The 22834-nt window shown below is 40.4% G+C and overlaps 1 protein-coding gene and 1 pseudogene across 3 annotated transcripts in view; one reads left to right on the top strand and one right to left on the bottom strand.

The window, feature by feature from the left end:
- BCL2L13 (BCL2 like 13) overlaps positions 1-22834 on the bottom strand; it is an 86484-nt gene that overhangs the window by 41891 nt on the left and 21759 nt on the right. For all 3 annotated transcript variants that reach the window (XM_044914976.1, XM_021690823.1, XM_021690824.2), the window contains one exon: positions 5224-5313. In XM_044914976.1, coding sequence (XP_044770911.1) covers positions 5224-5313 — 90 coding nt within the window. The remainder of the gene's footprint in view (positions 1-5223; positions 5314-22834) is intronic.
- Positions 14160-14329, top strand: LOC110581100 (annotated as a pseudogene).

The raw sequence follows: 22834 nt of genomic DNA, 5'->3' as shown, positions 1-22834 counted from the left end.
ATTCTTTAGTAGGATGCTCTTTAGCCTCCATGTATTTGAGTTCTTTCCAACTTTCCTCTTGTGATTGAGTTCTAGTTTCAAAGCATTGTGGTCTGAAAATATGCAGGGAATGATCCCAATCTTTTGGTACTGGCTGAGACCTGATTTGTGACCTAGGATGTGATCTATTCAGGAGAATGTTCCATGGGCACTAGAGAGGAATGTGTATTCTGTTGCTTTGGGATGGAATGTGCTGAATATATCTGTGAAGTCCATTTGGTCCAGTGTGTCATTTAAAGTCTTTATTTCCTTGTTGATCTTTTGCTTAGATGATCTGTCCATTTCAGTGAATGGGGTGTTAAAGTCCCCTACTAATATTGTACTGTTGTCGATGTGTTTCTTTGCTTTTGTTATTAATTGGCTTATATAATTGGCTGCTCCCATGTTAGGGGTATAGGTATTTACAATTGTTAAATCTTCTTGTTGGATAGACCCTTTAAGTAGGATATAGTGTCCTTCCTCATCTCTTATTATAGTCTTTGGTTTAAAATCTAATTTGTCTGATACAAGGATTGCCACCCCAGCTTTCTCTTGGTGTCCATTAGCATGGTAAATGGTTTTCCACCCCCTCACTTTTTTTTTTTTTTGGTAGAGATTTTATTTATTTATTTTGACAGAGAGAGAGACAGCGAGAGAGGGAACACAAGCAGGGGGGAATGGAAGAGGGTGAAGCAGGCTTCCCGCCGAGCAGAGAGCCCGATGCGGGGCTCGATCCCAGGACCCTGGGATCATGACCTGAGCCGAAGGCAGACGCTTAATGACTGAGCCACCCAGGCGCCCCCACCCCCTCACTTTCAATCTGGGGGTGTCTTTGGGTCTAAAATGAGTCTCTTGCAGACAGCATATCAATGGGTCTTGTTTTTTTGTTTGTTTGTTTGTTTTTTAAAGATTTTATTTATTTATTTGAGAGAGAGAATGAGAGGCAGCACGAGAGGGAAGCGGGTCAGAGGGAGAAGCAGACCCCCCGCTGAGCAGGGAGCCCGATGTGGGACTCGATCCCAGGACTCCAGGATCATGACCTGAGCCGAAGGCAGTCGCTTAACCAACTGAGCCACCCAGGCGCCCCTGGGTCTTGTTTTTTTATCCAATCTGATAGCCTGTGTCTTTTGATTGGGGCATTTAGCCCATTTACCTTCAGGGTAACTATTGAAAGATAGGAATTTAGCGCCATTGTATTGCCTGTAAGGTGACTGTTACTGTATATTGTTTGTGTTCCTTTCTGGTGTATGTTACTTTTAGGCTCTCTCTTTGCTTAGAGGACCCCTTTCAATATTTCTTGTAGGGCTGGTTTCGTGTTTGCAAATTCCTTTAGTTGTTGTTTGTCCTGGAAGCTTTTTATTTCTCCTTCTATTTTCAACGACAGCCTAGCTGGATATAGTATTCTTGGCTGCATATTTTTCTCATTTAGTGCTCTGAAGATTATCATGCCAGTCCTTTCTGGCCTGCCAGGTCTCCGTGGACAGGTCTGTTGCCCATCTAATGTTTCTACCATTGTAGGTTATAGGTCCCTTGTCCCGAGCTGCTTTCAGGATTTTCTCTTTGTCTCTGAGACTCAGAAGTTTTACTATTAAATGTCAGGGTTTTGACCTATTTTTATTGATTTTGAGGGGGGTTCTCTGTGCCTCCTGGATTTTGATGCCCGTTTCCTTCCCCAAATTAGGGAAGTTCTCTGCTATAATTTGCTCCAATATACCTTCTGCCCCTCTTTCTCTTTCTTCTTCTTCTGGGATCCCAATTATTCTAATATTGTTTCGTCTTATGGTATCACTTATCTCTCAAATTCTGCCCTCATGATCCCGTAGTTGTTTATCTCTCTCTTTCTCAGCTTCTTTATTTTCCATCATTTGGTCTTCTATATCACTCATTCTCTCTTCTGTCTCATTTATCCTAGCAGTTAGAGCCTCCATTTTTTATTGCACCTCATTAATAGTCTTTCTGATTTCGACTTGGTTAGATTTGAGTTCTTTTATTTCTCCAGAGAGGGTTTCTCTAATATCTTCCATGCTTTTATCAAGCCCAGCTAGTATCTTTAAAATCATCATTCTGAACTCTAGTTCCGACATCTTACTAACGTCCGTATTGATTACGTCCCTGGCAGTCGATACTGCCTCTTGTTCTTTTTTTTGAGGTGATTTTTTCCGTCTTGTCATTTTGTTCAGAGGACAATAGATGAATGAGAGAACAAAATGCTAACAGGGTAACAACGACCCCAGAAAAATATACACTAAACAAATCAGAAGAGACCTGAAACCGGGGGAAAAGAAAGGGAAAGAAAGAAAAAAGAAAAAGATTTAAAAAAAAAAGAATATGATCAAATATGATCGGGGTGGTGCAAAAATCAGTGCCACACATTAGATTTTGGGCATATTTTGGTCTGTTAGAAGAAAGTGCCTCCCAAAATTTTAAAGAAAGAAAAACTTATATATGTACAAAAATAAGCATAAATACGATGAAGGGATGGAATATGACTGTAAAGATGAAAATTATAGGGGCGCCTGAGTGGCTCAGTCAGTTGAGTGTCTGCCTTCGGCTCAGGTCATGATCCCAGGGTCCTGGGATCGAGCCCCGCATCGGGCTCCCTGCTCTGCAGGAAGCCTGCTTCTTCCTCTCCCACTCCCCCTGCTTGTGTTCCCTCTCTGTATCTCTCTGTCAAATAAAAAAGAAAAAAAAAGATGAAAATTATAAAAGATTTTATAAAAGGAATTGATAAGAAGTTGGTTAAAAAAAGAAAGAAGAGGAATTAAAAAAAAAAGGGAGAGAATGAGATCAGGCAGGAGACTAGAACAAAACCATACACTAGAGATTTAGGGTATATTTTGGTCTGTTAGAAGAAACTGTATCCCAATATTTTAAAGAGAGAACAACTTATATATATACCAAAAATAAGGTTAACTACTATGAAGAGATAGAATATGACTCTAAAAATGAAAAATAAAAATGATTTTTAAAAACAGGGATTGATAAGATATTGGTTGAAAAAGGGAAAAAGAAAAATTCAAAAAAAAAAAAAAGAAAATTAAAAAAATTAACTTTGAAAGACTAAAGAATCAGGGGAAAAAAGCCATGAATTCTATGTGCGGTATTCCCCTAGTGCTGGCGTTTGCCATTCTCATTGATCTGTAAACTTGGTATTGGCTGGCTGTTCTTGCTGATCTTCTGGGGGAGGGGCCTGTTGCCGTGGTTCCCAAATGTCTTTGCCGGAGGCGGAATTGCCCTGCCCTTGCCAGGTCCGGGCTAAGTAATCTGCTCTGGTTTGCTCTCGGGAGCTTTTGTTCCCTGCAAGCTTTCCATAGGGCTTCGGAGGACAAGAGTGAAAATGGCGGCCTCCCGATCTCCACCCCGGAGAAGCCGAGAACTCGGCGCACCGCTCCTCAGTGCGACCCCAGAGAAAAGCAGTCAGTCACTCCCGTCTCCCCAGTCTCCGGCCGCACTCCATGCTCACCCGGCCTGTGACCGAGCGTTTCTATCTCTGGTACACGGCCCCATGTGGAGTCTCAAAACCCAGCAGATCCCTGCAGTGCACTCCCACACCGCTCCTCGTGGGGGAGGAAGGGGAGTCTCCCCGGATCTGCCGCTTGTTGGGTCCCTGCTGGAGGAGCAGTGGCCCGACTGTGCCGCGGATCACAGTTTATGGCAACCCCGAGCTGAGAGTCCGCTCCTCTGCTCTGTCTCTGCAGCTGGCTTCCCCGCTCCGATACCTGGGGGCTCTGCTGCACTCAGGTACCCCTGGTCTTTCTGTGGCCCCAAGGGTCCTGAGACCACACTGTCCCAGCAAGGGTTCCACCCCCCGCTTAGCCACTGGAGTGACGTCCCTCAGCAGAGCCGACTTCTAAAAGCTCCGCGGCTCTATCACTTACAGGTAGCAGCTGAAAGAGGCCCCCTCCCCCACCGTCTATCTTCCCGAATATTGCCTCGGATTCACTTCTCCGCACATTCTACCTTCCAGAAAGTGGTCGCTTTTCTGTTGAGAGAGTTGCTGCTATTCTTTTCTTCGATCTCCTACTGAGTTCATAGGCGTTCAGAATGCTTTGATCCCTATCTAGCTGAATTCCTGGGACCAGACGAAATTTAGGTCTCCTACTCCTCCGCCATCTTGCTCCTGATATCTCATTCCCTTTTTTTAAATGAACCTCAAACTCAATATTCCTGCATATGGATAAATTTTATTTTTATTTTTTAAAGATTTTATTAATTTATTTGAGAGAGAGAGAACAAGCGGTGGGGAGAGGCAGAGGGAGAGAGAGAGAAGCAGACTTCCCTCCAAGCAGGAAGCCCGATACAGGGCTTGATTCCAGGACTCGGAGACCATGACCCAAGCCAAAGACAGACCCTTAACCGACTGAGCCACCCAGGCACCCCATGGATAAAGTTTAAACTATGAAGGTGATACGAGTATAAAATGTTGCACACGAAAGAAACAACCCCAGCTTCTCTCTCCTCAGCTCAAACTACCAACTTCTCATCTGCTTCCTTACTCCATGTTATACTGCCATGCTCTAACTGGGGGAAGAACAAGCAGAATCATTGTTGTTCAGTGGGATACAGGGCATAGAATCCCAGTAAAGCAAGCAGCTAGCACCCACCCCCCACAAAATTACATGTATATTACTCTTACAACTATCTATAGCATACATCCATGCAAAAATGGAAGCAACTTACTTACAATTTCCCCTCTAATGTTGTTATTAATTAAAAAAACACCAATACAGGGCGCCTGGGTGGCTCAGTTGGTTGGGCGACTGCCTTCGGCTCAGGTCATGATCCTGGAGTCCCTGGATCGAGTCCCACATCGGGCTCCCTGCTCGGCGGGGAGTCTACTTCTCCCTCTGACTCTCCCTACTCTCATGTGATCTCTCTCATTTTCTCTCTCTCAAATAAATAAATAAAATCTTAAAAAAAAAAAAAAACACCAATACAAATCAAATGACATTAAATGGAAAGTACCTTAACATGACTGTTTAGTATATTACTTAACACCAGGAAAAGGCTGTCAGGTATGGTTTGGAAACATTTATAAACCTATCCCCTAGGAAAGAAAAAGGATCCCTTCTAATTTCACCTTTATAATCCTATACCAATGAAGCTGTGTAATATTGAGAATGCTCTACTGTAAAATATCAAAGCAACAGTAAACCACACCAACCTGAGTCTACTAAGTAACTAGGAAAATAAGAATAAACAGACCTTCAGAAATTTCTTTGTCCAGGGATTCTAGCTCTTCTTCAATTTCAGTTTTAACTTTTAATAAAACTTCTTGATCCAGAGGTTGTGAAGCTATGAGAGAGAGAGAAGCCATTAAAATATGGGTAGTATTTTAACTATTTAAGTCAGAAAATACAAATCAAAACTCATTATCAAGGCTACTGGGCTCAGAGATACTTAAAGATGAAGACACTGAAGCTTGAGTAGGTTAGACCACCACAATGGAGGAGCTGTGAATCAAACCTAGGTCAGTCTGAATATAAAATCATTAATCCAGGGGCACCTGGGTGGCTCAGTTGGTTGGGTGTGTCTGCCTTCGGCTCAGGTCGTGTTCCCAGGGTCCTGGTATCGAGCCCTGAGTTCTGCTTCTTCCTCTCCCTCTGCCCCTCCCCTCCACTTGTGCATGCTCTCTCTCTCTCTCAAATAAATAAATAAAATCTTTAAAAAAAAATCATTAATCCAGGCTGTGTCCTCCTCATCTTCTAGTTGGGAAGCCAGGAAGGAAATATCTCAGAAACATTTTTGACATAATAATAGAAAAAGAAACCTGAAAAGTTGTCTTGGTAAGTAATAAATGTCTTCAAAAATTGATATTCATGGTCCCTTATCTTCACATCTTCATGCAAACTGCAGCTCAAGACAAGGCCTATTATCCTCAGATTTATATCCTCCAACTTAAGAGAACTATGGGCATACCAAAAATACTGGCCACAAGCTATTATCATGTAGTAAGAGGAAAGGAAGGTCTTGGTCTGAGGCACAGAATAGAGAACAAAGGGGAAAAGCACTGAAGGAGAAAATGAGACAAGATGCTTTAAAATCTACTAATTTGGGGGCACCTGGGTGGCTTAGTTGGTTAAGCGTCTGCCTTTGGCTCAGGTCATGATCTCAGGGTCCTGGGATCGAGCCCCACATCGGGCTCTCTGCTCGGCGGGAAGCCTGCTTCTCCCTCTCCCACTCCCCCTGCTTGTGTTCCCTCTTTTGCTGTGTCTCTCTCTGTCAAATAAATAAAATCTTTAAAATAAATAAAATAAGGGACGCCTGGGTGGCTCAGTCGGTTAAGCGTCTGCCTTCAGCTCAGGTCATGATCCCAGGGTCCTGGGATCGAGTCCCGCATCAGGCTGCCTGCTCCGCGGGGAGCCTGCTTCTCCCTCTGCCTCTGCCTCTCTATCTCTCATGAATAAATAAATAAAATCTTTAAAAATAATAAATAAATATAAATAAATAAATAAATAAAATAAAATCTACTAATTTCTCCTGCCTCAACATTTCATCTAAAATACTGAATACAAATATGACACCCCACACCTCTCACATTCAGAATAGACTTACAGACACATTTCCAGTGCTTTTTCAATTGTTTATATCACTGTTTTCTACCACTGATAAGTTTTAGAAAGAGATGGATTTACCATTTGTATGTTTTGACTTTCTGCAAACAAATAAAAGCTGAATTAAAGGATGAGCTTATTAATTTAGACCAAGCAACTTGATTATTTTAAGATTTTATTTTTAAATAATCTCTACAACCACCATGGGGCTCAAATTCATAACCCCAAGATCGAGTCCCATGTTCTACCAACTGAGTCAGCCAGGTGCCCCTAGACCAAGAAATTTGATTATTATAGCATCCCTATGTCTTTAAAAATACCTTTCGGGCGCCTGGGTGGCTCAGTTGGTTGGGCGACTGCCTTCGGCTCAGGTCATGATCCTGGAATCACTGGATCGAGTCCCGCATCGGGCTCCCTGCTCGGGGGGGAGTCTGCTTCTCCCTCTGACCCTCCCCCCTCTCATGTGCTCTCTCTCTCAAATACATAAATAAATCTTTAAAAAAAATTAAAAAAAAAAATACCTTTCAAAAACAAAAGGTTGACTGCTTCGACATTTCACAGATTTTTTATTAGTTTTCAAATTTAAAGTTGACAAAAATAATTTTCCTTTAGGTAACATAAAACACTTCCCTTCGAAGCTGAGACTAAACAAAATAAAACTTAAAATAATTTTTTTGTGAAACAAAAAAAAAGTTCCTTAGGTATTTCTAGTTGAAGTATAACACAAAGGATCTCTTCAATGTCATGATTAATATATTTGCTTAATGACATTTCACTTATCATTTCTGCCTATATCAATACCTTACATGAAATTATGTACATAAAAACTAAAACATTATATAAAACAAACACAATCTATTATGCAAAATGTAAAGACAATGCATCCTAGGAAAAACGTAATCTTCATAAATTGTCCTAAGCATAAAAGTCCATCTTTAAAGGCAGGCTCCCCCCTAATTTTTTTAATTGTGGTAAAATACATGTAACATAAATTTTCCATCTTAACTATTTTTAAATGTGTAGTCAGCTGTATTACTTACATTCATAATGTTGTACTACCATCACCACCATTCATCTCTAGAATTTTCGACACCTTTTTTTTAAGGATTTTTTAATAATTATTTATTTGAGAGAGAGAGGGGGAAGGAGGGAAGGAACAAGCTCAGGGGGAGGAGCAGAGGAAGAGGGACAGAATTCTCAGGCAGACTCCCCACTAAACACTGAGCCTGACTCAGGGCTCAATCCCAGGACCCTAAGATCATGACCTGAGCCAAATCAAGAGTCGGACACTTAACCGACTTAGGCACCCAGGCATCCCAAGAACTTTCTACATCCTGAAAAACCAAAACTCTATACCCACTAAACAATAACTCCCCATTCCTTCCTTTCCCCCCAACCCCAGCTCCTGGCAACCTCCATTCTACTTTCTGTCTCTCCAGTTTGACTACACTAAGTACTTTATGTAAGTGAAATCATACAGTATTTGTCTTTGGAGACTGGCTTATTTTGCTTAGAGATAGACTTTTAATAAATCTTAAGTACTGTCTGTAATTATAATAGGTTTTCCTTTTTTTTTTAAAGATTTTATTTATTTATTTGAGAGAAAGAGAGAGACAGCGTGAGCAAGGGGAGGAACAGAGGGAGAGGAACAAGCAGACTGAGCTGAGTGCAGAGTCCCACACAGGGCTTGATCCCACAACCCTGAGATCATGACCTGGTCCAAAATCAAGAGTCATGTACTCAACCAACTGCGTCACCCAGGCGTCCCTAATAGGTTTTCCTTTTAGAAATAATTTGCAAACTTTTAGGTGGCTCTGCAACAGCACTGAATAATGTAACTATACTAGGTAAAGTGACACCCAGAATATATCGTGACATTATTAAAACAAGGCAAACACAGACTGGGAAATTAATTTAAGGTCAATCTTATCTCTTTCAATGAAATTCTCTCTCTCCCTTCTGGCTTCCTGGAAGGCGGATTAATAAAGTGGAAGATAAGCTTTGGAGTCAAGCATTCCAGATCATCACTACATGTGACCTTAGGAAAATAATCTTGGCCTTTCCTCTTATGTAAAATGGGAAAATAAAACCTACCTCAAAACGATGTTGTCAAGGCTAATAAGTCCCATTACATTTTAGGTAGTAAACAGATAGCTCAACAGATAGTAGCTCCCACTCACCAATCCTTTGGATTCCCTAAAATGTTACTATTTGATAGTGATCTTTCCCCAAATCTTGTCTCTGTAAACAGGATCAGTTCATCATAGATTTCTAATCAGTGATGCTTATACAGAACCTGTTTTAAGTACTGTAAGACTTTGGATTCGCAGGACCAACCTTCTGACAGTCTACATAATGCCAAGTAATATGAAATAGGGTTATTATATTATATTGTATATGGCTTAATATCAGTTGATCGAAAACTAATCTTTTTTTCCCCTGAGCACATTTCCAACAGAGTTTAGTTAATTTACATTCAAAAATTCAGGGATGCCTGGGTGGCTCAGTCGTTAAGCGTCTGCCTTTGGCTCAGGTCATGATCTCAGGGTCCTGGGATCGAGCCCCACATCAGGCTCCCTGCTCAGCGGGAAGCCTATTTCTCCCTCTACCACTCCCCCTGCTTGCGTTCCCTCTCTCGCTGTGTCTCTCTCTGTCAAATTAATAAATAAAATCTTTAAAAAAAAATTTTACGTTCAAAAATTCAGAAGGAAAGTTAAGTTTTTAAAATGTGAGGGCACATTTCACAATAAATTCATCTGGGCAGTTTTACTAAGAAGCTACCTTCCTGAATACAAGAAGTTCCATGGTTTTCTGTTTCCAGGTGTGACTGGTCTCTAAAAGACTTGCCTTCAAACTTTCTCCAGGCTCAAATAATCTCTTACATCCAACAACATAAGAATTTTGATCAATCACTGTCATGAATTATAGTGAATGAAAGTGTTTTTAATGGAAATCCTTCTCTTAAATCTCTTAAATCCTGGGTGGCTCAGTCATTGAGTGGCTGCCTTCGGGTTGGGTCGTGATCCCAGGGTCCTGGGATCGAGCCCCGAGTCGGGCTCCCTGCTCCGCGGGAAGACTGCTTCTCCCTCCCACACCCCCTGCTTGTGTTCCTTCTCTCTCTGTGTCTCTCTCTGTCAAATAAATTAAAAAAAAAAAAAAAAATCTTAAAAAAAAAAAGAGAAATCCTTCTTTTACCTGCAGATACTCCTTCAATCATACTTCTAAGACAGAAGTAGGATAACAACCATGCTGAAAGTTTTGGTTAGCCTTTTAAGTTCTATGTTTGTTCCTGACTTGCCCTTATTCGGAAATGTAGAGCACCTAAATGTTTCAGATTCTTGCTAGAGAATACAACCTGTTGGATCTTTTCTTCTTATAAAGATTTATTTATTTATTTGAGCGGGGAGGGGCAGAGGTAGAGAGAGAATCTCAAGCAGACTCCCCACTGAGCACAGAGCCCAACCCAGGGCTCGATCTCACAACCTGAGCCAAAATGAAGAGTCAGCCATTCAAACTGACTCAGCCACCCAGGTGCTCCGAATCTGTTTTTCAGTCTGACATGAGAGATAATCCCTCCATTCCTCTACATTCTAGATTTTATCCTCATAGTAAGCTGGATCATCAGAGAAGTACATACATATAATCTAGGTCCCCAAAGAGTGTTAACTAGTTGTTTTAATGAGGCTGCATTTAAGTGTCATTTCCTTAGCTTTTACCCAGAATCACATTAAGAGACAGTTTTGAAAGCTAATACCATGTTTGATATTCACAACATCTTCTTCTACATTTCTCTGTGCCCTACGTAATAAAGCTCTAAGTGAAAAAAATATATATTTTAAAGAATAATGTTCCACTTAAAAGAAAATAGTATAGCTTCTAGTCACGGAAAAAGAAATCTGGAACTAAGTATACCTTCACTTGTTTTTGGCTTTTGCCTCAGAACCAAATACACTGCTCAATGCTAGTATTACCATATGGGACCTTAGAGACTACGCATCTGTGTTCTATTATTCACACTAAGGAAATGTATAGTTTTCCTACTCTGATCTCATTATTAGAATATTTTCATTTAATTAATTCATTTAGATTTTTCCATTATGTGCTATTACAAGCTACATTAAATTATATGTGGTAAGGAATTTTTAAAAAATTCATTCAAATTCCTGCCCAGTATGAACTCACTGCCAACTTCTTCACTAATAAAAAGGACATATTATAACTACATTTTTATCTAACCTGGACTGCCCTTCCTCTTCCCGATTATTCAAATTCTGTCCAGCCCTTCAAGGACCAATTTAAGTCTCTCACTGCTGTTTGAACATTCATATTATTCCTTCTGTGCCACATAGCGTAATACTGAACTATATCCTGTCTAATACTGTTCAATGATTTTATAGTTTATTATCATTCTGACCACATTATAAGCTATTTGAGATACTCCCTTTGTCCTAGACTTGTGTCCAGTATGGACTAAAAAAGTACTCAAAAACTTGATAGTGATGGCTACCACTGTCACTATGATGAAGACTCAAATGACTACAATGTATAGATATACATGTATAGATGACAACATTGCTGGGGAGAGAGGACACTTAAGGGGAAAAAAACACAAAAAAATAAAGAAAAAAACCAATAAAATTAAAGTTATTTATAACTTACAGGAATTTAAAAAAAGTTATCAGGGGTGCCTGGGTGGCTCAGATGGTTAAGCATCTGCATTTAGCTTGGGTCATGACCCCAGGGTCCTGGGATCGAGCCCTGCATCAAGCCCCGCATCGGGCTCCCTGCTAGGCGGGGGGCCTGCTTCTCCCAGTCCCTCTGCTTCTCCCCCTGCTCATAGTCTCTCTCTCTCTCTCTGTATCTCTGTGTCTTTAATGAATAAATAAAAAAAAAACCTTAAAAAAAAAGTTATCAGTAATTTTGAGGCTAGCTCAAATGACAAAAAATAAGAAGTCATTTTACATAAGACAATAAGAGTACAGACCAACCACATACATAGAACACTAACTAGACTATTTATGGTGATGGAATTGTGAAAGAGAATATTATAAAAGAGGAATGGAAAGAATAAGACCTCAACTATTTTTTTTTTTTAAAGATTTTTTATTTATTTGATAGAGAGAGACACAGCGAGAGAGGGAACACAAGCAGGAGGAGTGGGAGAGGGAGAAGCAGGCTTCCCGCTGAGCAGGGAGCCCGATGCGGGGCTCGATCCCAGGACCCTGGGATCATGACCTGAGCCGAAGGCAGATGCCCAACGACTGAGCCACCCAGGTGCCCCAAGACCTCAACTATTATCTCCACGCTTATGGGAGTTTTAGTCAATGCCTGAATCACTGAATTTTAGATTTGGGAGGATCTGTAATATAAAGGCCATCTAGTTCATCCTCCTCATTATATGAAGAATATGAGACTTACAGAAGTTGAAATGATTCACCCAGGCTCAAATAAATCATATTAAAACAAGATTAGAAAGTAGATCTTCTGGGGGCACCTGGCTGGCTCAGTCCATAGAGCATGACTCTTGATCTTGAGGTTGTGAATTTGAGCCCCATGTTGGGTAAAGAGATTACTTAAGAATCTTAGATGTTCTTTTTTTTTTTTTTTAAGATTTTATTTATTTATTTGACAGAGAGATAGCGAGAGCAGGAACACAAGCAGGGTAAGTGGGAGAGAGAGAAGCAGGCTTCCCGCAGAGCAGGGAGCCCGATGCGGAGCTCGATCCCAGGACGCTGGGATCATGACCTGAGCCGAAGGCAGACGCGTAACGACTGAGCCACCCAGGTGCCCCAAGAATCTTAGATGTTCTGAAAAGTAAAATTATTAGTGAATTCTAAAACATGATAATTTTTGATGTACAATGAAAAATAAGGATTACATGAATGTTTTATCTGCCATCTGTCTCTTTTTGGAAAATCTACATACCTAAAACATATACACACCCACACACCCAATCACACCACCACCAGTACTACCACCATGCCACAAAGTAAATGACAATAATGTCTTGGTTACCATATGCCTCACCCGCCAGATTAAAGAAAAGCAGCTGATTAAAGGAGTGTCTATTCTCATGAGACTAATGTGATGCTGATTACACACGACAAGTTGTCATACTTGATAATAAGCCATGTGGAAAACCTAAACCAGAAAAAGTCTATTGCTGTCAGGACACAAAAGGCTATTTATTTAGCAAACCAATGACACAGACAGATTCAGTGATTTTCATTTAATCACCCCCACCCAGACTTTCAAAGGCAAAGAGCTATGCAGTACCACCAATGCAGCATAAATCCTCCGCTATAAACCCAGAGAAAAATGTTTCAAAGACAAACAGACTTTAGCACACCAAATCCCACCCACTTCAGTGTAAAACCAAGAGTCAAGTGAGTCAGCAATCATCATATTCCAGCCTGAAATACACTCAGGGCTTTCAAAGTGAGTATCAGATCAACAAGTTTAGAATAGTTGTATGGGCAGAGCAAAATGCTTTCTAAATCTATGGGTCTCCAAACTGAATGCACAATAAAATTACTGAGCAAATGTATTAAAAATACAGATTCCCAAACCCTATCATGGAGCATCTGGTTTAATAGGTCTGGGGTAGGGCTCCATGATTTTTTTTAGGATTTTTTTTTTTTTTTAAGTAATCTCTACACCCAACCATAGGGCAGGAACTTACAACCAGAAGAGGGAGTCACATGCTCTACCGACTAAGCCAGCCAGGCGCACCCATGATTCTTTTTTTTTTTTTTAAGATTTTATTTATTTATTTGAGAGAGAGAGCAAGTGAGGGAGAGAGCATGAGCATGGGGAAGGGCGGAGGGAGAGAAGCAGACTCCCTGCCAAGCAGGGAGCCCGATGTGGGCCTGGATCCCAGCACCCCAGGATCATGACCTGAGGGGAAGGCAGACGCCCAACTGACTGAGCCACCCAAGTGGCCCCCCATGATCTTTTTTTAAGTAAGCATTCAGGCAGTTAGTCTTGACAAAACTGCTTTAGAAAACCCAAATAAGGGGCACCTGGGTGGCTCAGTCAATTAAGCAACTGCCTTCTGCTCAGGTCATGATCTCAGGATCCTGGGATCCAGCCTGGCAACAGGCTCCCTGCTTGGCAGGGAGTCTGTTTCTCCTTCTGCCCCTCCCCACATTCATGCTCTCTTTCTCTCTCTCTCTCTAATACATAAATAAAATCTTTAAAAAAAACCCACCCAGGGCGCCTGGGTGGCTCAGTTGGTTAAGCGACTGCCTTCGGCTCAGGTCATGATCCTGGAGTCCCTGGATCGAGTCCCGCATCGGGCTCCCTGCTCGGCGGGGAGCCTGCTTCTGCCTCTGACCCTCCCCCCTCTCATGTGCTCTCTCTCTCTCTCTCTCATTCTCTCTGTCTCAAATAAATAAATAAAATCTTAAAAAAAAAAAAAAAACCCACCCAAATAGTTATAATCAAATTAAAAACATCTACTAAACATACAGACATGGTTCAATTATTTACTCAATAGCAAAAACAATACCCCAAATGATACCATAGTAGACAGATTTTTAAAAAGTACAAAATAGCCTTTTGCCTCATTGCATTTGAGAGAGCAATATGGGTCACCAGAAGCTCTCTTGGAGCCATCCCAGAAAATTCAGCCAGGGTTCTCATTCTTGCCACATCTGCTCAAACCTGCACGGTCTGATCCGGAAATCTGGCCTCAATACGTGCCCCAGTGTTTCCATCAGTACACGAAGGATAGAGGCTTCATTAAGCTGGATTAAGTGAATTTCCTTGAATGGGTCATCCAAGAGACCTACCTTAACTGCAGAAATCCAACATAAGTACCTTCATGCTAACTCATTATACATAAAAATACTTCAGTTATGAATGTTTAAAAAATAGGTTCCAGGGCGCCTGGGTGGCTCAGTTGGTTAAGCGACTGCCTTCGGCTCAGGTCATGATCCCAGGGTCCTGGGATCGAGTCCCACATCGGGCTCCCGGCTAAGCGGGGAGCCTGCTTCTCCCTCTGACCCTCTCCTCTCTCATGCTGTTTCTCTCTCGCTCGCTCTCTAATAAATAAATAAAATCTTTAAAAAAAAAATGTTTAAAAAAAATAGGTTCCAGTGTTCCCACACCCCAAGGTATCTTGCACACGGGGAGACAGATTTGAGAGAGGACAGATTTGAAGGAAAAGAATGCAGGGAAATTTCATCACGCACCCACTCAAAATCTGATTTCAGGATCAAATATCTGTTCCTGATAGAAAAGCTGAGAAAAGAATGAAACAGTACACATCTCCAGAAATAATGAACTGAATCAAAATCTGGGATGGGGATATAGATGGCAATACCCTCCAAACTGACCTACAGATTCAATGCAGTCCCTTTCAAAATTCCAACTGCAGGGCGCCTGGCTGTCTCAGGCCATGGAGCATACGAACTACTCTTGATCTTAGGGTTTTAAGTTCGAACCCCACTTTGGTTGTAGAGATTATTTAAAAATTACATCTTAGGGCGCCTGGGTGGCTCAGTCGGTTAAGCGACTGCCTTCGGCTCAGGTCATGATACCAGGGTCCTGGGATCGAGTCCCGCATCGGGCTCCCTGCTCTGCGGGGAGCCTACTTCTCCCTCTCCCACTCCCCCTGCTTGTGTTCCCTCTCTCGCTGTGTCTCTCTCTGTCAAATAAATAAATAAAATCTTAAAAAAAAAAAAAATTATATCTTAAAAAAAAAAAATTCCAACTGCCTTTGTTCCAGAAATGGATAAAACAATCCTAAAATTCATATAGAATTGCAAGAGACACAAAATAGTCAAAGTGATTTTGAAAAAGAAGAACAAAGTAGAAGGACTCAAACTTTGTAATTTCAAAACTTACTACAGAGCTATAACATGATAGTATGGTTATGGAATAAAGACAGACCGATAGACCAATGGAATCTAAATGAGGCCAGAAATAAATCCATATATTTAAGGTCAATTGATTTTTTTAAAAGATTTTATTTATTTATTTGAGAGAGAGAGAGCATGAAAGGTGCCCTTAAGGTCAACTGATTTTTGAGAAGGGAACCAAGACCATTCAACAGAGGAATGAAGAAACTTTTCAACAAATGGTGCTGGGAGAACTGCATATTCCCATGCAAAATAATGAATCTACATGCCTACTTCACAGCATATACAAAAATTAGTTCAAAATGGATCAAAGATCTAAAATTTTTTAAAGTTTTTTTTTAAGTAATCTCTACACCCAACACAGGACTTGAATGCACAACACCGAGATCAAGAGTTGCACACTCCACCAACCAAGCCAGCCAGGCACCCCTAACAAAGATCTAAATTTAAAAGCTAAAACTATAAAACTCTTAAAAGGAAACATAGGTGAAAATGTGCATGACTCTCGATTAAGTAATGGCTTCTTAGATATGACACCAAAATCATAAGAAATCAAAGAAAACACAGATAAACTGGACTTCATAGAAATTAAAAATGTATATCAAAGTACACTACCAACACAAACAACAGAATGGAAGAGAATATCTGAAATCATGTATCTGATAAGGGTCTGGTATCTAAAATACATAAAGAATTCTTAAGGACACCTGGGTGCCTCAGTAGGTGAAGCGTCTGCCTTCAGCTCAGGTCACGATCCCAGAGTCCTGGGATGGAGCCCTGTGTCCAGCTCCCTGCTCAGCAGGGATCCTGATTCTTCCTCTCCCTCCTGCTCCCCCAGCTTGTGCTCTCTCTCTCTGGCAAATAAAATAAATAAAATATTCTTAAAATATAAAAATAAAGAATTCTTATAGCTCAACAATAAAAAGACAAATAACCCAATCAAAAAAGGGCAAAGGATAAGAATAGACATTTCTCCAAAGATATGCAAATGACCAATAAGCACATGAAAAGATGTTCAACATCATTAGCATTAGGGAAATGAAAATTAAAAACATAGTGAGATACCACCACACACCCACTAGAGTAGCTATAATCAAAAACAGCAATGATAGCAAGTTTGGCAAAGACAGAGAGAAACTGGAACCCCCATACATTGCTGGTAGAAACCCAAAATGACACAACCACTGTGGAAGACAGCTTGGTAGTTTGTTACAACTAAAGATAGTCTTACCATATGATCTAGCAATCATGCTCCTTGGTATTTACTCAAATGAGATGAAAACTTCTATCAACACAAAAACTGGCACATGAATGTTTAAAACAACTTTATTCATAATTGTCAAAACATGGAAGCAATCAAGATGTTCTTCAATAGGTGAATGGAGAAACAAACTATGGTACATCCCTACAATGGAATATTATTCAGCAATAAAAGAAATGAGCTGTCACAATGAGACACCACACTTCACACCCATTAGGATGGCTACTATAAAACAAAACCATAAAACAGAGAACAAGTATTGGTGAGGATGTAGAGAAATTGGAACCCTTGTGTACTGCAGATGAGAATATAAAATGATGCAGCTACTGTGGAAAAAAGTAAGGCAGTTCTTCCAAAAATTAAACGTAGAATTACCATGTGATCCAGCAAACCTACACCTGAGTATATACCCACAAGAACTGAAAGCAGAGACTCAAATAGATGTTTGTAACACCAATGTTTACAGCAGCATTATTCACAATAGCCAAAAGGGAGAAATAACCCAAATATCCATCAGCAGATGAATGGATAAGCAAAATGTGTGACATGAATACATTAGAATATTATTCAGCCTTAAAAAAGGAATGAGGGGCCTGGCTGGCTCAGTCGGTAGAGCATGTGACTCTCAATCTCAGGGTCATGAAATTAAGCCCCATGTTGGGCACAGAGATTACTTAAAAAAAAAGGAATGAAATTCTGATACATACTATAGCATGGATGAACCCTAAAGACATTATGCTAAGGGGTGCCTGGGTGGCTCAGTTGGTTAAGCGACTGCCTTCGGCTCAGGTCATGATCCTGGAGTCCTGGGATCGAGTCCCACATCGGGCTCCCTGCTCAGCAGGGAGCCTGCTTCTCCCTCTGACCCTCCCCCCTCTCATGTGCTCTCTCTCTCTCTCATTCTCGCTCTCTCAAATAAATAAATAAATAAGATCTTAAAAAAAAAAAAGACATTATGCTAAGTGAAATAAGTCAGACCCAAAAGAACAAATATTATTTGATTCCACTCAAATGAGGTGCCTAGAAGAGTTAAATTCATAGAGACAGAAAGTAGAATAGTGGTTGCCTGGGGCTGAAGGGAAGAGGGAAACAGGCGAGTGACTGCTTAATGGTTGAGTGAATAACAAACCAGTAGCACAGCTACATGTATTTGATAGTCACTTTACTAACAAATGAACTTACTCTCCTTTCCAACTTAAAAAAGAAATGTCTTATTAATAAATCCGTATTACTTCAGCAACAAGGTGCTCTATCTTAATAAATGCAAAACTGTGCATAATAGAAGTTATTATTTGACATCAAATATGCAATTCAGCAAGACTTCTACTAGTCAGAGTATATAATCCAGAACAGGGTTGACTATATTCAGCACAAACTAACACTGTCTGGAAGAGCTGGCTAGTTCTGGGAAAGTGTAGAGTTAACTATTTATGGAAAAGTCTATAATCAGCACATGACTCAGGAAAAAATGAAAAACATTCAATGTGACAAAAATCTTGCATCATGAACTGGGTCACCTCCCTTAACCTCTCCTTCTCACACTTACTGCTTCATGAACTTGAAACGAAACCCTACCCACATTACACCAATGGATGCTACCACAGATCCTATTTATAATAACATGGCATGAGAATAAGCTTTAAATCACATTTTAGATAACAAATGGGATAGCAAAGCAGCAAAGACAGCAATAAGAACCTAATTTTTCCCTCTAAGAAGTTAGTCTTTCTTCTTAAATGCCACAGCCTAGAAGGGACATAAATCACACCACTCATATTTCAATGGCTAGGACCAGTCACATGGCCCTGCCTAAATGCAATGTTCCCGCTCCTGGCAAGGAGATAAGAATTATATATGGGTGGGGGCGCCTGGGTGGCTCAGTTGGTTGGGCGACTGCCTTCGGCTCAGGTCATGATCCTGGAGTCCCGGGATCGAGTCCCGCATCGGGCTCCCTGCTCAGCAGGGAGTCTGCTTCTCCCTCTGACCCTCCCCCCTCTCATGCTCTCTATCTCATTCTCTCTCAAATAAATAAATAAAATCTTTAAAAAAAAAAAAGAATTACATATGGGTGAACATTAGAATAGCTATCACAGGAGTCTACCATTCTAGAGCAGCAGTTTAAGGAATAAGCATGGTTTGTTTAAAATACAAGACAGGGGCACCTGGGTGGCTCAGATGGTTAAGTGTCTGCCTTCGGCTCGGGTCATGATCCCAGGGTCCTGGGATCGAGTCCCACTTCAGGCTCCCTGCTCCACGGGAAACCTGCTTCTCCCTCTCCCACTCCCCCTGCTTGTGTTCCTGCTCTTTCTCTCTCTAATAAATAAATTTTTAAAATAATAATAATAAAATAAAATAAAATACAAGACAGTATGGGTGTCTGGGTGGCTCAGTCATTTTAAGTGTCCAACTCTTGATTTCGGCTCAGGTTATGAACTCAGGGTCATGAGATGGAGCCCTCTGGGTGTGGAGCCTGCTTAAGATTCTCTCTTCCCCCTGCTTAAGATTCCCTCTGCCCCTCCCCCTTGGCTCTCAAGCTCTCTCTAAAAATTAAAATAAAGATAAAAATTAAAATAAAATAAAATACAAAACAGTAAGAGACATCAGATGCAATGACCAGATCATAGAAACCAATGAAAGTTTTGTAAAGTAGCCTTAGGGGAAGGGAATAACTGTGGGTTTCCAATGTAAGAGGCAATGTTAGGAAGCTCAATATGCTTGTAGCATGCAAAATGCATGATGGGGAAGACAAAGTGAAGGAGAAAAATTAGGAGACACTTGCAATAATTTGAGGCAGGACCTGTAGGATAATGGGAGAATCATCACAAAATTGGGACAGTTGGTAACAGCTGACAAAGAAAGAGGGCAAGAGGGGTCCCTGGCTGGCTCAATCAGTAGAGCATGTGACTCTTGATTTCGAGGTTGTGAGTTCAAGCGCCAGGCTGGCTGTAGAGATTACTAAACAAAGAAAAAGAAAAAGAAAGAGAGGGCAGGAAGCAAAGAAAAGAGCTAAAGAATGACTTCTAGAGGCACCTGGGTGGCTCAGTCGTTAAGCGTCTGCCTTCAGCTCAGGTATCATGATCTCAGGGTCCTGGTATCGAGCCCCACATCGGGCTCCCTGCTCGGCAGGAAGCCTGCTTCTCCCTCTCCCACTCCCCCGGCTTGTGTTCCCTCTCTCACTGTGTCTCTCTCTGTCAAATAAATAAATAAATAAATAAATAAATAAATATTTATCTTTAAATAAAATCTTAAAAAAAAAGAAAAGAATGACTTCTATGTTTCAAGCCTGGGGTATTGTGAACAAATTATTGTAAACACAAGGGCTGGCTTAGAGGGGAAAATAAAAACCTGACTTCTAGACCTGGGTGTCTAATATTCACTAGTCACTAGCCACATGCAGGTTTTTTAAGTTTAAGTAGAAATTAAATAAAGTTAAAAATTCAGTTCCTTACTCACACTAGTCATATTTCAAGTATTCAACTATCTCCTGTGACTTGTGACTACAATATCGGACAGGGCAGATACAGAACATGTTCATCACTGCACAAAGTTCTATTACATAGTATTTTTCTAAACATATCAGGCTATAACTAATCAGAAGAAGGTTTTGGAAAAGTGAATGAAACTGGAAACTGAAAAGGAAAAGGTTTAAGGAATTTGTGAGCTCTCTGAAGGACTGTCGTGTGCCCATTCCAAAGAAGGCTGCTGAATACCCTAAATGTCCTAAAGCAGGAGACTATAGATATTTATTTATTGAAACATGGACAGATGTTCAAATATGTTGTTAATTTTTATTTATTTTTTTTTTTAAATATTTTATTTATTTATTTGAGAGAGAGAGAGAGAGAGAGGGGAAGCACAGAGGGAGGGTGACAAGGAGAAGCAGACTCCCCGCTGAGCCCCGACATGGGGCTGGATCCCAGGACCCCGAGATCATGACCTGAGCCAAAGGCAGATGCTTAACCAACTGAGCCACCCAAGTGCCCCTAAATATGTTAATTTTTAAAATGTTACCAAATGGCATATGTACCACCTCATTTTTAAAAACCATAAATGCAAATTTATATGTTCCTATATAAATGGAAAAAAATGTTAACATTTCATCATTTTAATTACTGGATTATAGAATTTTTTTTCTTACTTTCTTTTATTTTTTTTTACTTTTCTAAATACTTTCATATATATTAAAAGAATTTTAATAAAAAAAGAAATATGATTAAAGAATGGAAGTGACAAGGACATAGACCTGGGCTTAAGTTAAACAATAGCAGCATTTAGTTTTGTGCATAAATGCATTGTGCTCCTTGATAATAATGAGAAAAATAAGGTTCCCAGCACTGACATCAGGTGTCAGCAAACTATAACCCGTGGGCCACATCTGGCCCACTGTATGTTTTTCTATAGCCCATGAGCCAAGAATGATTTTTACATCTTTAAATGATTGAAAAAAATAAAAAGATTAATATTTCATGACATAAAATTATAGGAAATTCAGTCCCTATAAATAAAATTTACCTGGAATATAGCCATACTTGTTCATGTATTATCTATGGTTGCTTTGTGCTCCAATGGCAGAAATGCATGGTTGCGACAGAGTCTGTGTGGGGTGTCCTCACAGCTTCACACTGTTGCGTAGCACATTACATACTGCAGTGGCACAATATACCACGACTTTATTTACCCGTGCATAAAAAAGTGGACTTTGAATATCCTGCTTTTAAGGATTATTTTGTTATCAAATTAGATGGCAAAGTATCGTACTTACTATGCAATGACATTATAACTATACTAGAAGCACACAATATACACTGATATTACCAGACTCATCAAAGTATTCCCAACTCACAGGAAAGCAAGTCAGAAAAATGAGAAAATTTAAAATGGAACTTTTTATCATAGAATTTCTTCAAAAAAATAAAAAATGAAAATGAGGCTGCAACCAAAGTTAAGATTCCACGGCTCAGCTGTCAGCCATGCAAAGAAAGCCATTTGCTGATGTCAAGTTAATTAAACTGTGTTCAGCTAAAGCAGCTAAAGAGACATGTTATAAAAAAAAAAGTTTAAGATTATTAGTCTTTTGGAGAGAACAGTTGCTCAAGGAGTTGATGACAATGGGAACAACATCAATAGTCAATTGAAATACAAAGCAAACAATTTTGAGTGGTTTTCTTTGGCTCTTAATGCACTGACACTTGTCTGAAACTGCTCAGCTGTTCTTTATTGAAGGAGTCCATGCCGAGTTTGAAGTGACTAAAGAACTGCCATGCCTACACAGAATAATTACGGGTGAGAATATTTTCCAAAACATTGAGAAAACACTACTTCACTACAACCAAAAGTGGAATCTGCGAAGATGTGTTACCAATAATGGCAAAATACGTGTGGCACATAACAAGGCTTATTCATTTGACAAAATTAGTTTCACAGAGATTGTGAAAATGTAAAGTATTCAAAACTTATGGTTATTCACAGAAGTATTCAGCAGTACGTACTCTGGAAAATACCTGAATCTATCTCATGGTAAGGAACCAGGAGTTTCTTTTTTTTTTTCTTTTTTTTAAGATTTTATTTATTTATTTGAGAGAGAGAGAGAGAACACAAGTACGGAGGCGGGGCAGAGGGAGAGGGAGCAGACCCCTTGCTGAACAGGGAGCCCGATGCAGGGCTGGATCCCAAGACCCTGGGATCAATCACGACCTGAGCAAAGGCAAACACTTAACCAACTGAGCCACCCAGGTGCACCAGGAACCAGGAGTTTCAACAGTGAACTTTATTTGCTGTCAAGGACTTAATTACTGTCTGTTCCATGAATTTTTGTCAGAAATAAAAGCTGAGGGCCTCCGTGGCTCAATTGGTTAAACGTCTGCCTTCGGCTCAGCTCATGATCCCAGGGTCCTGGGATAGAGCTCCGTGTCGGGCTCCCTGCTCAGCCAGGAGTCTGCTTCTCCCTCTGCCTGCCGCTCCCAGTGCTGTGCTCTCTCTTTCTCTCTCTCCCCCCTGTCAAATAAATAAATAAAATCTTTATAAATAAATAAATAAAATAGAAGCTGAGTATCTTTTTTTTTTTTAAAGATTTTATTAATGGGAAAGTCAGAAAGAACTCAAATACATGGAGGCTAAAGAGCATCCTACTAAAGAAT

This window comes from Neomonachus schauinslandi, chromosome 5, assembly GCF_002201575.2.
Source record: "Neomonachus schauinslandi chromosome 5, ASM220157v2, whole genome shotgun sequence".
Lineage (NCBI taxonomy): Eukaryota > Metazoa > Chordata > Mammalia > Carnivora > Phocidae > Neomonachus > Neomonachus schauinslandi.
This window is presented reverse-complemented; position numbering and strand designations above follow the sequence as displayed.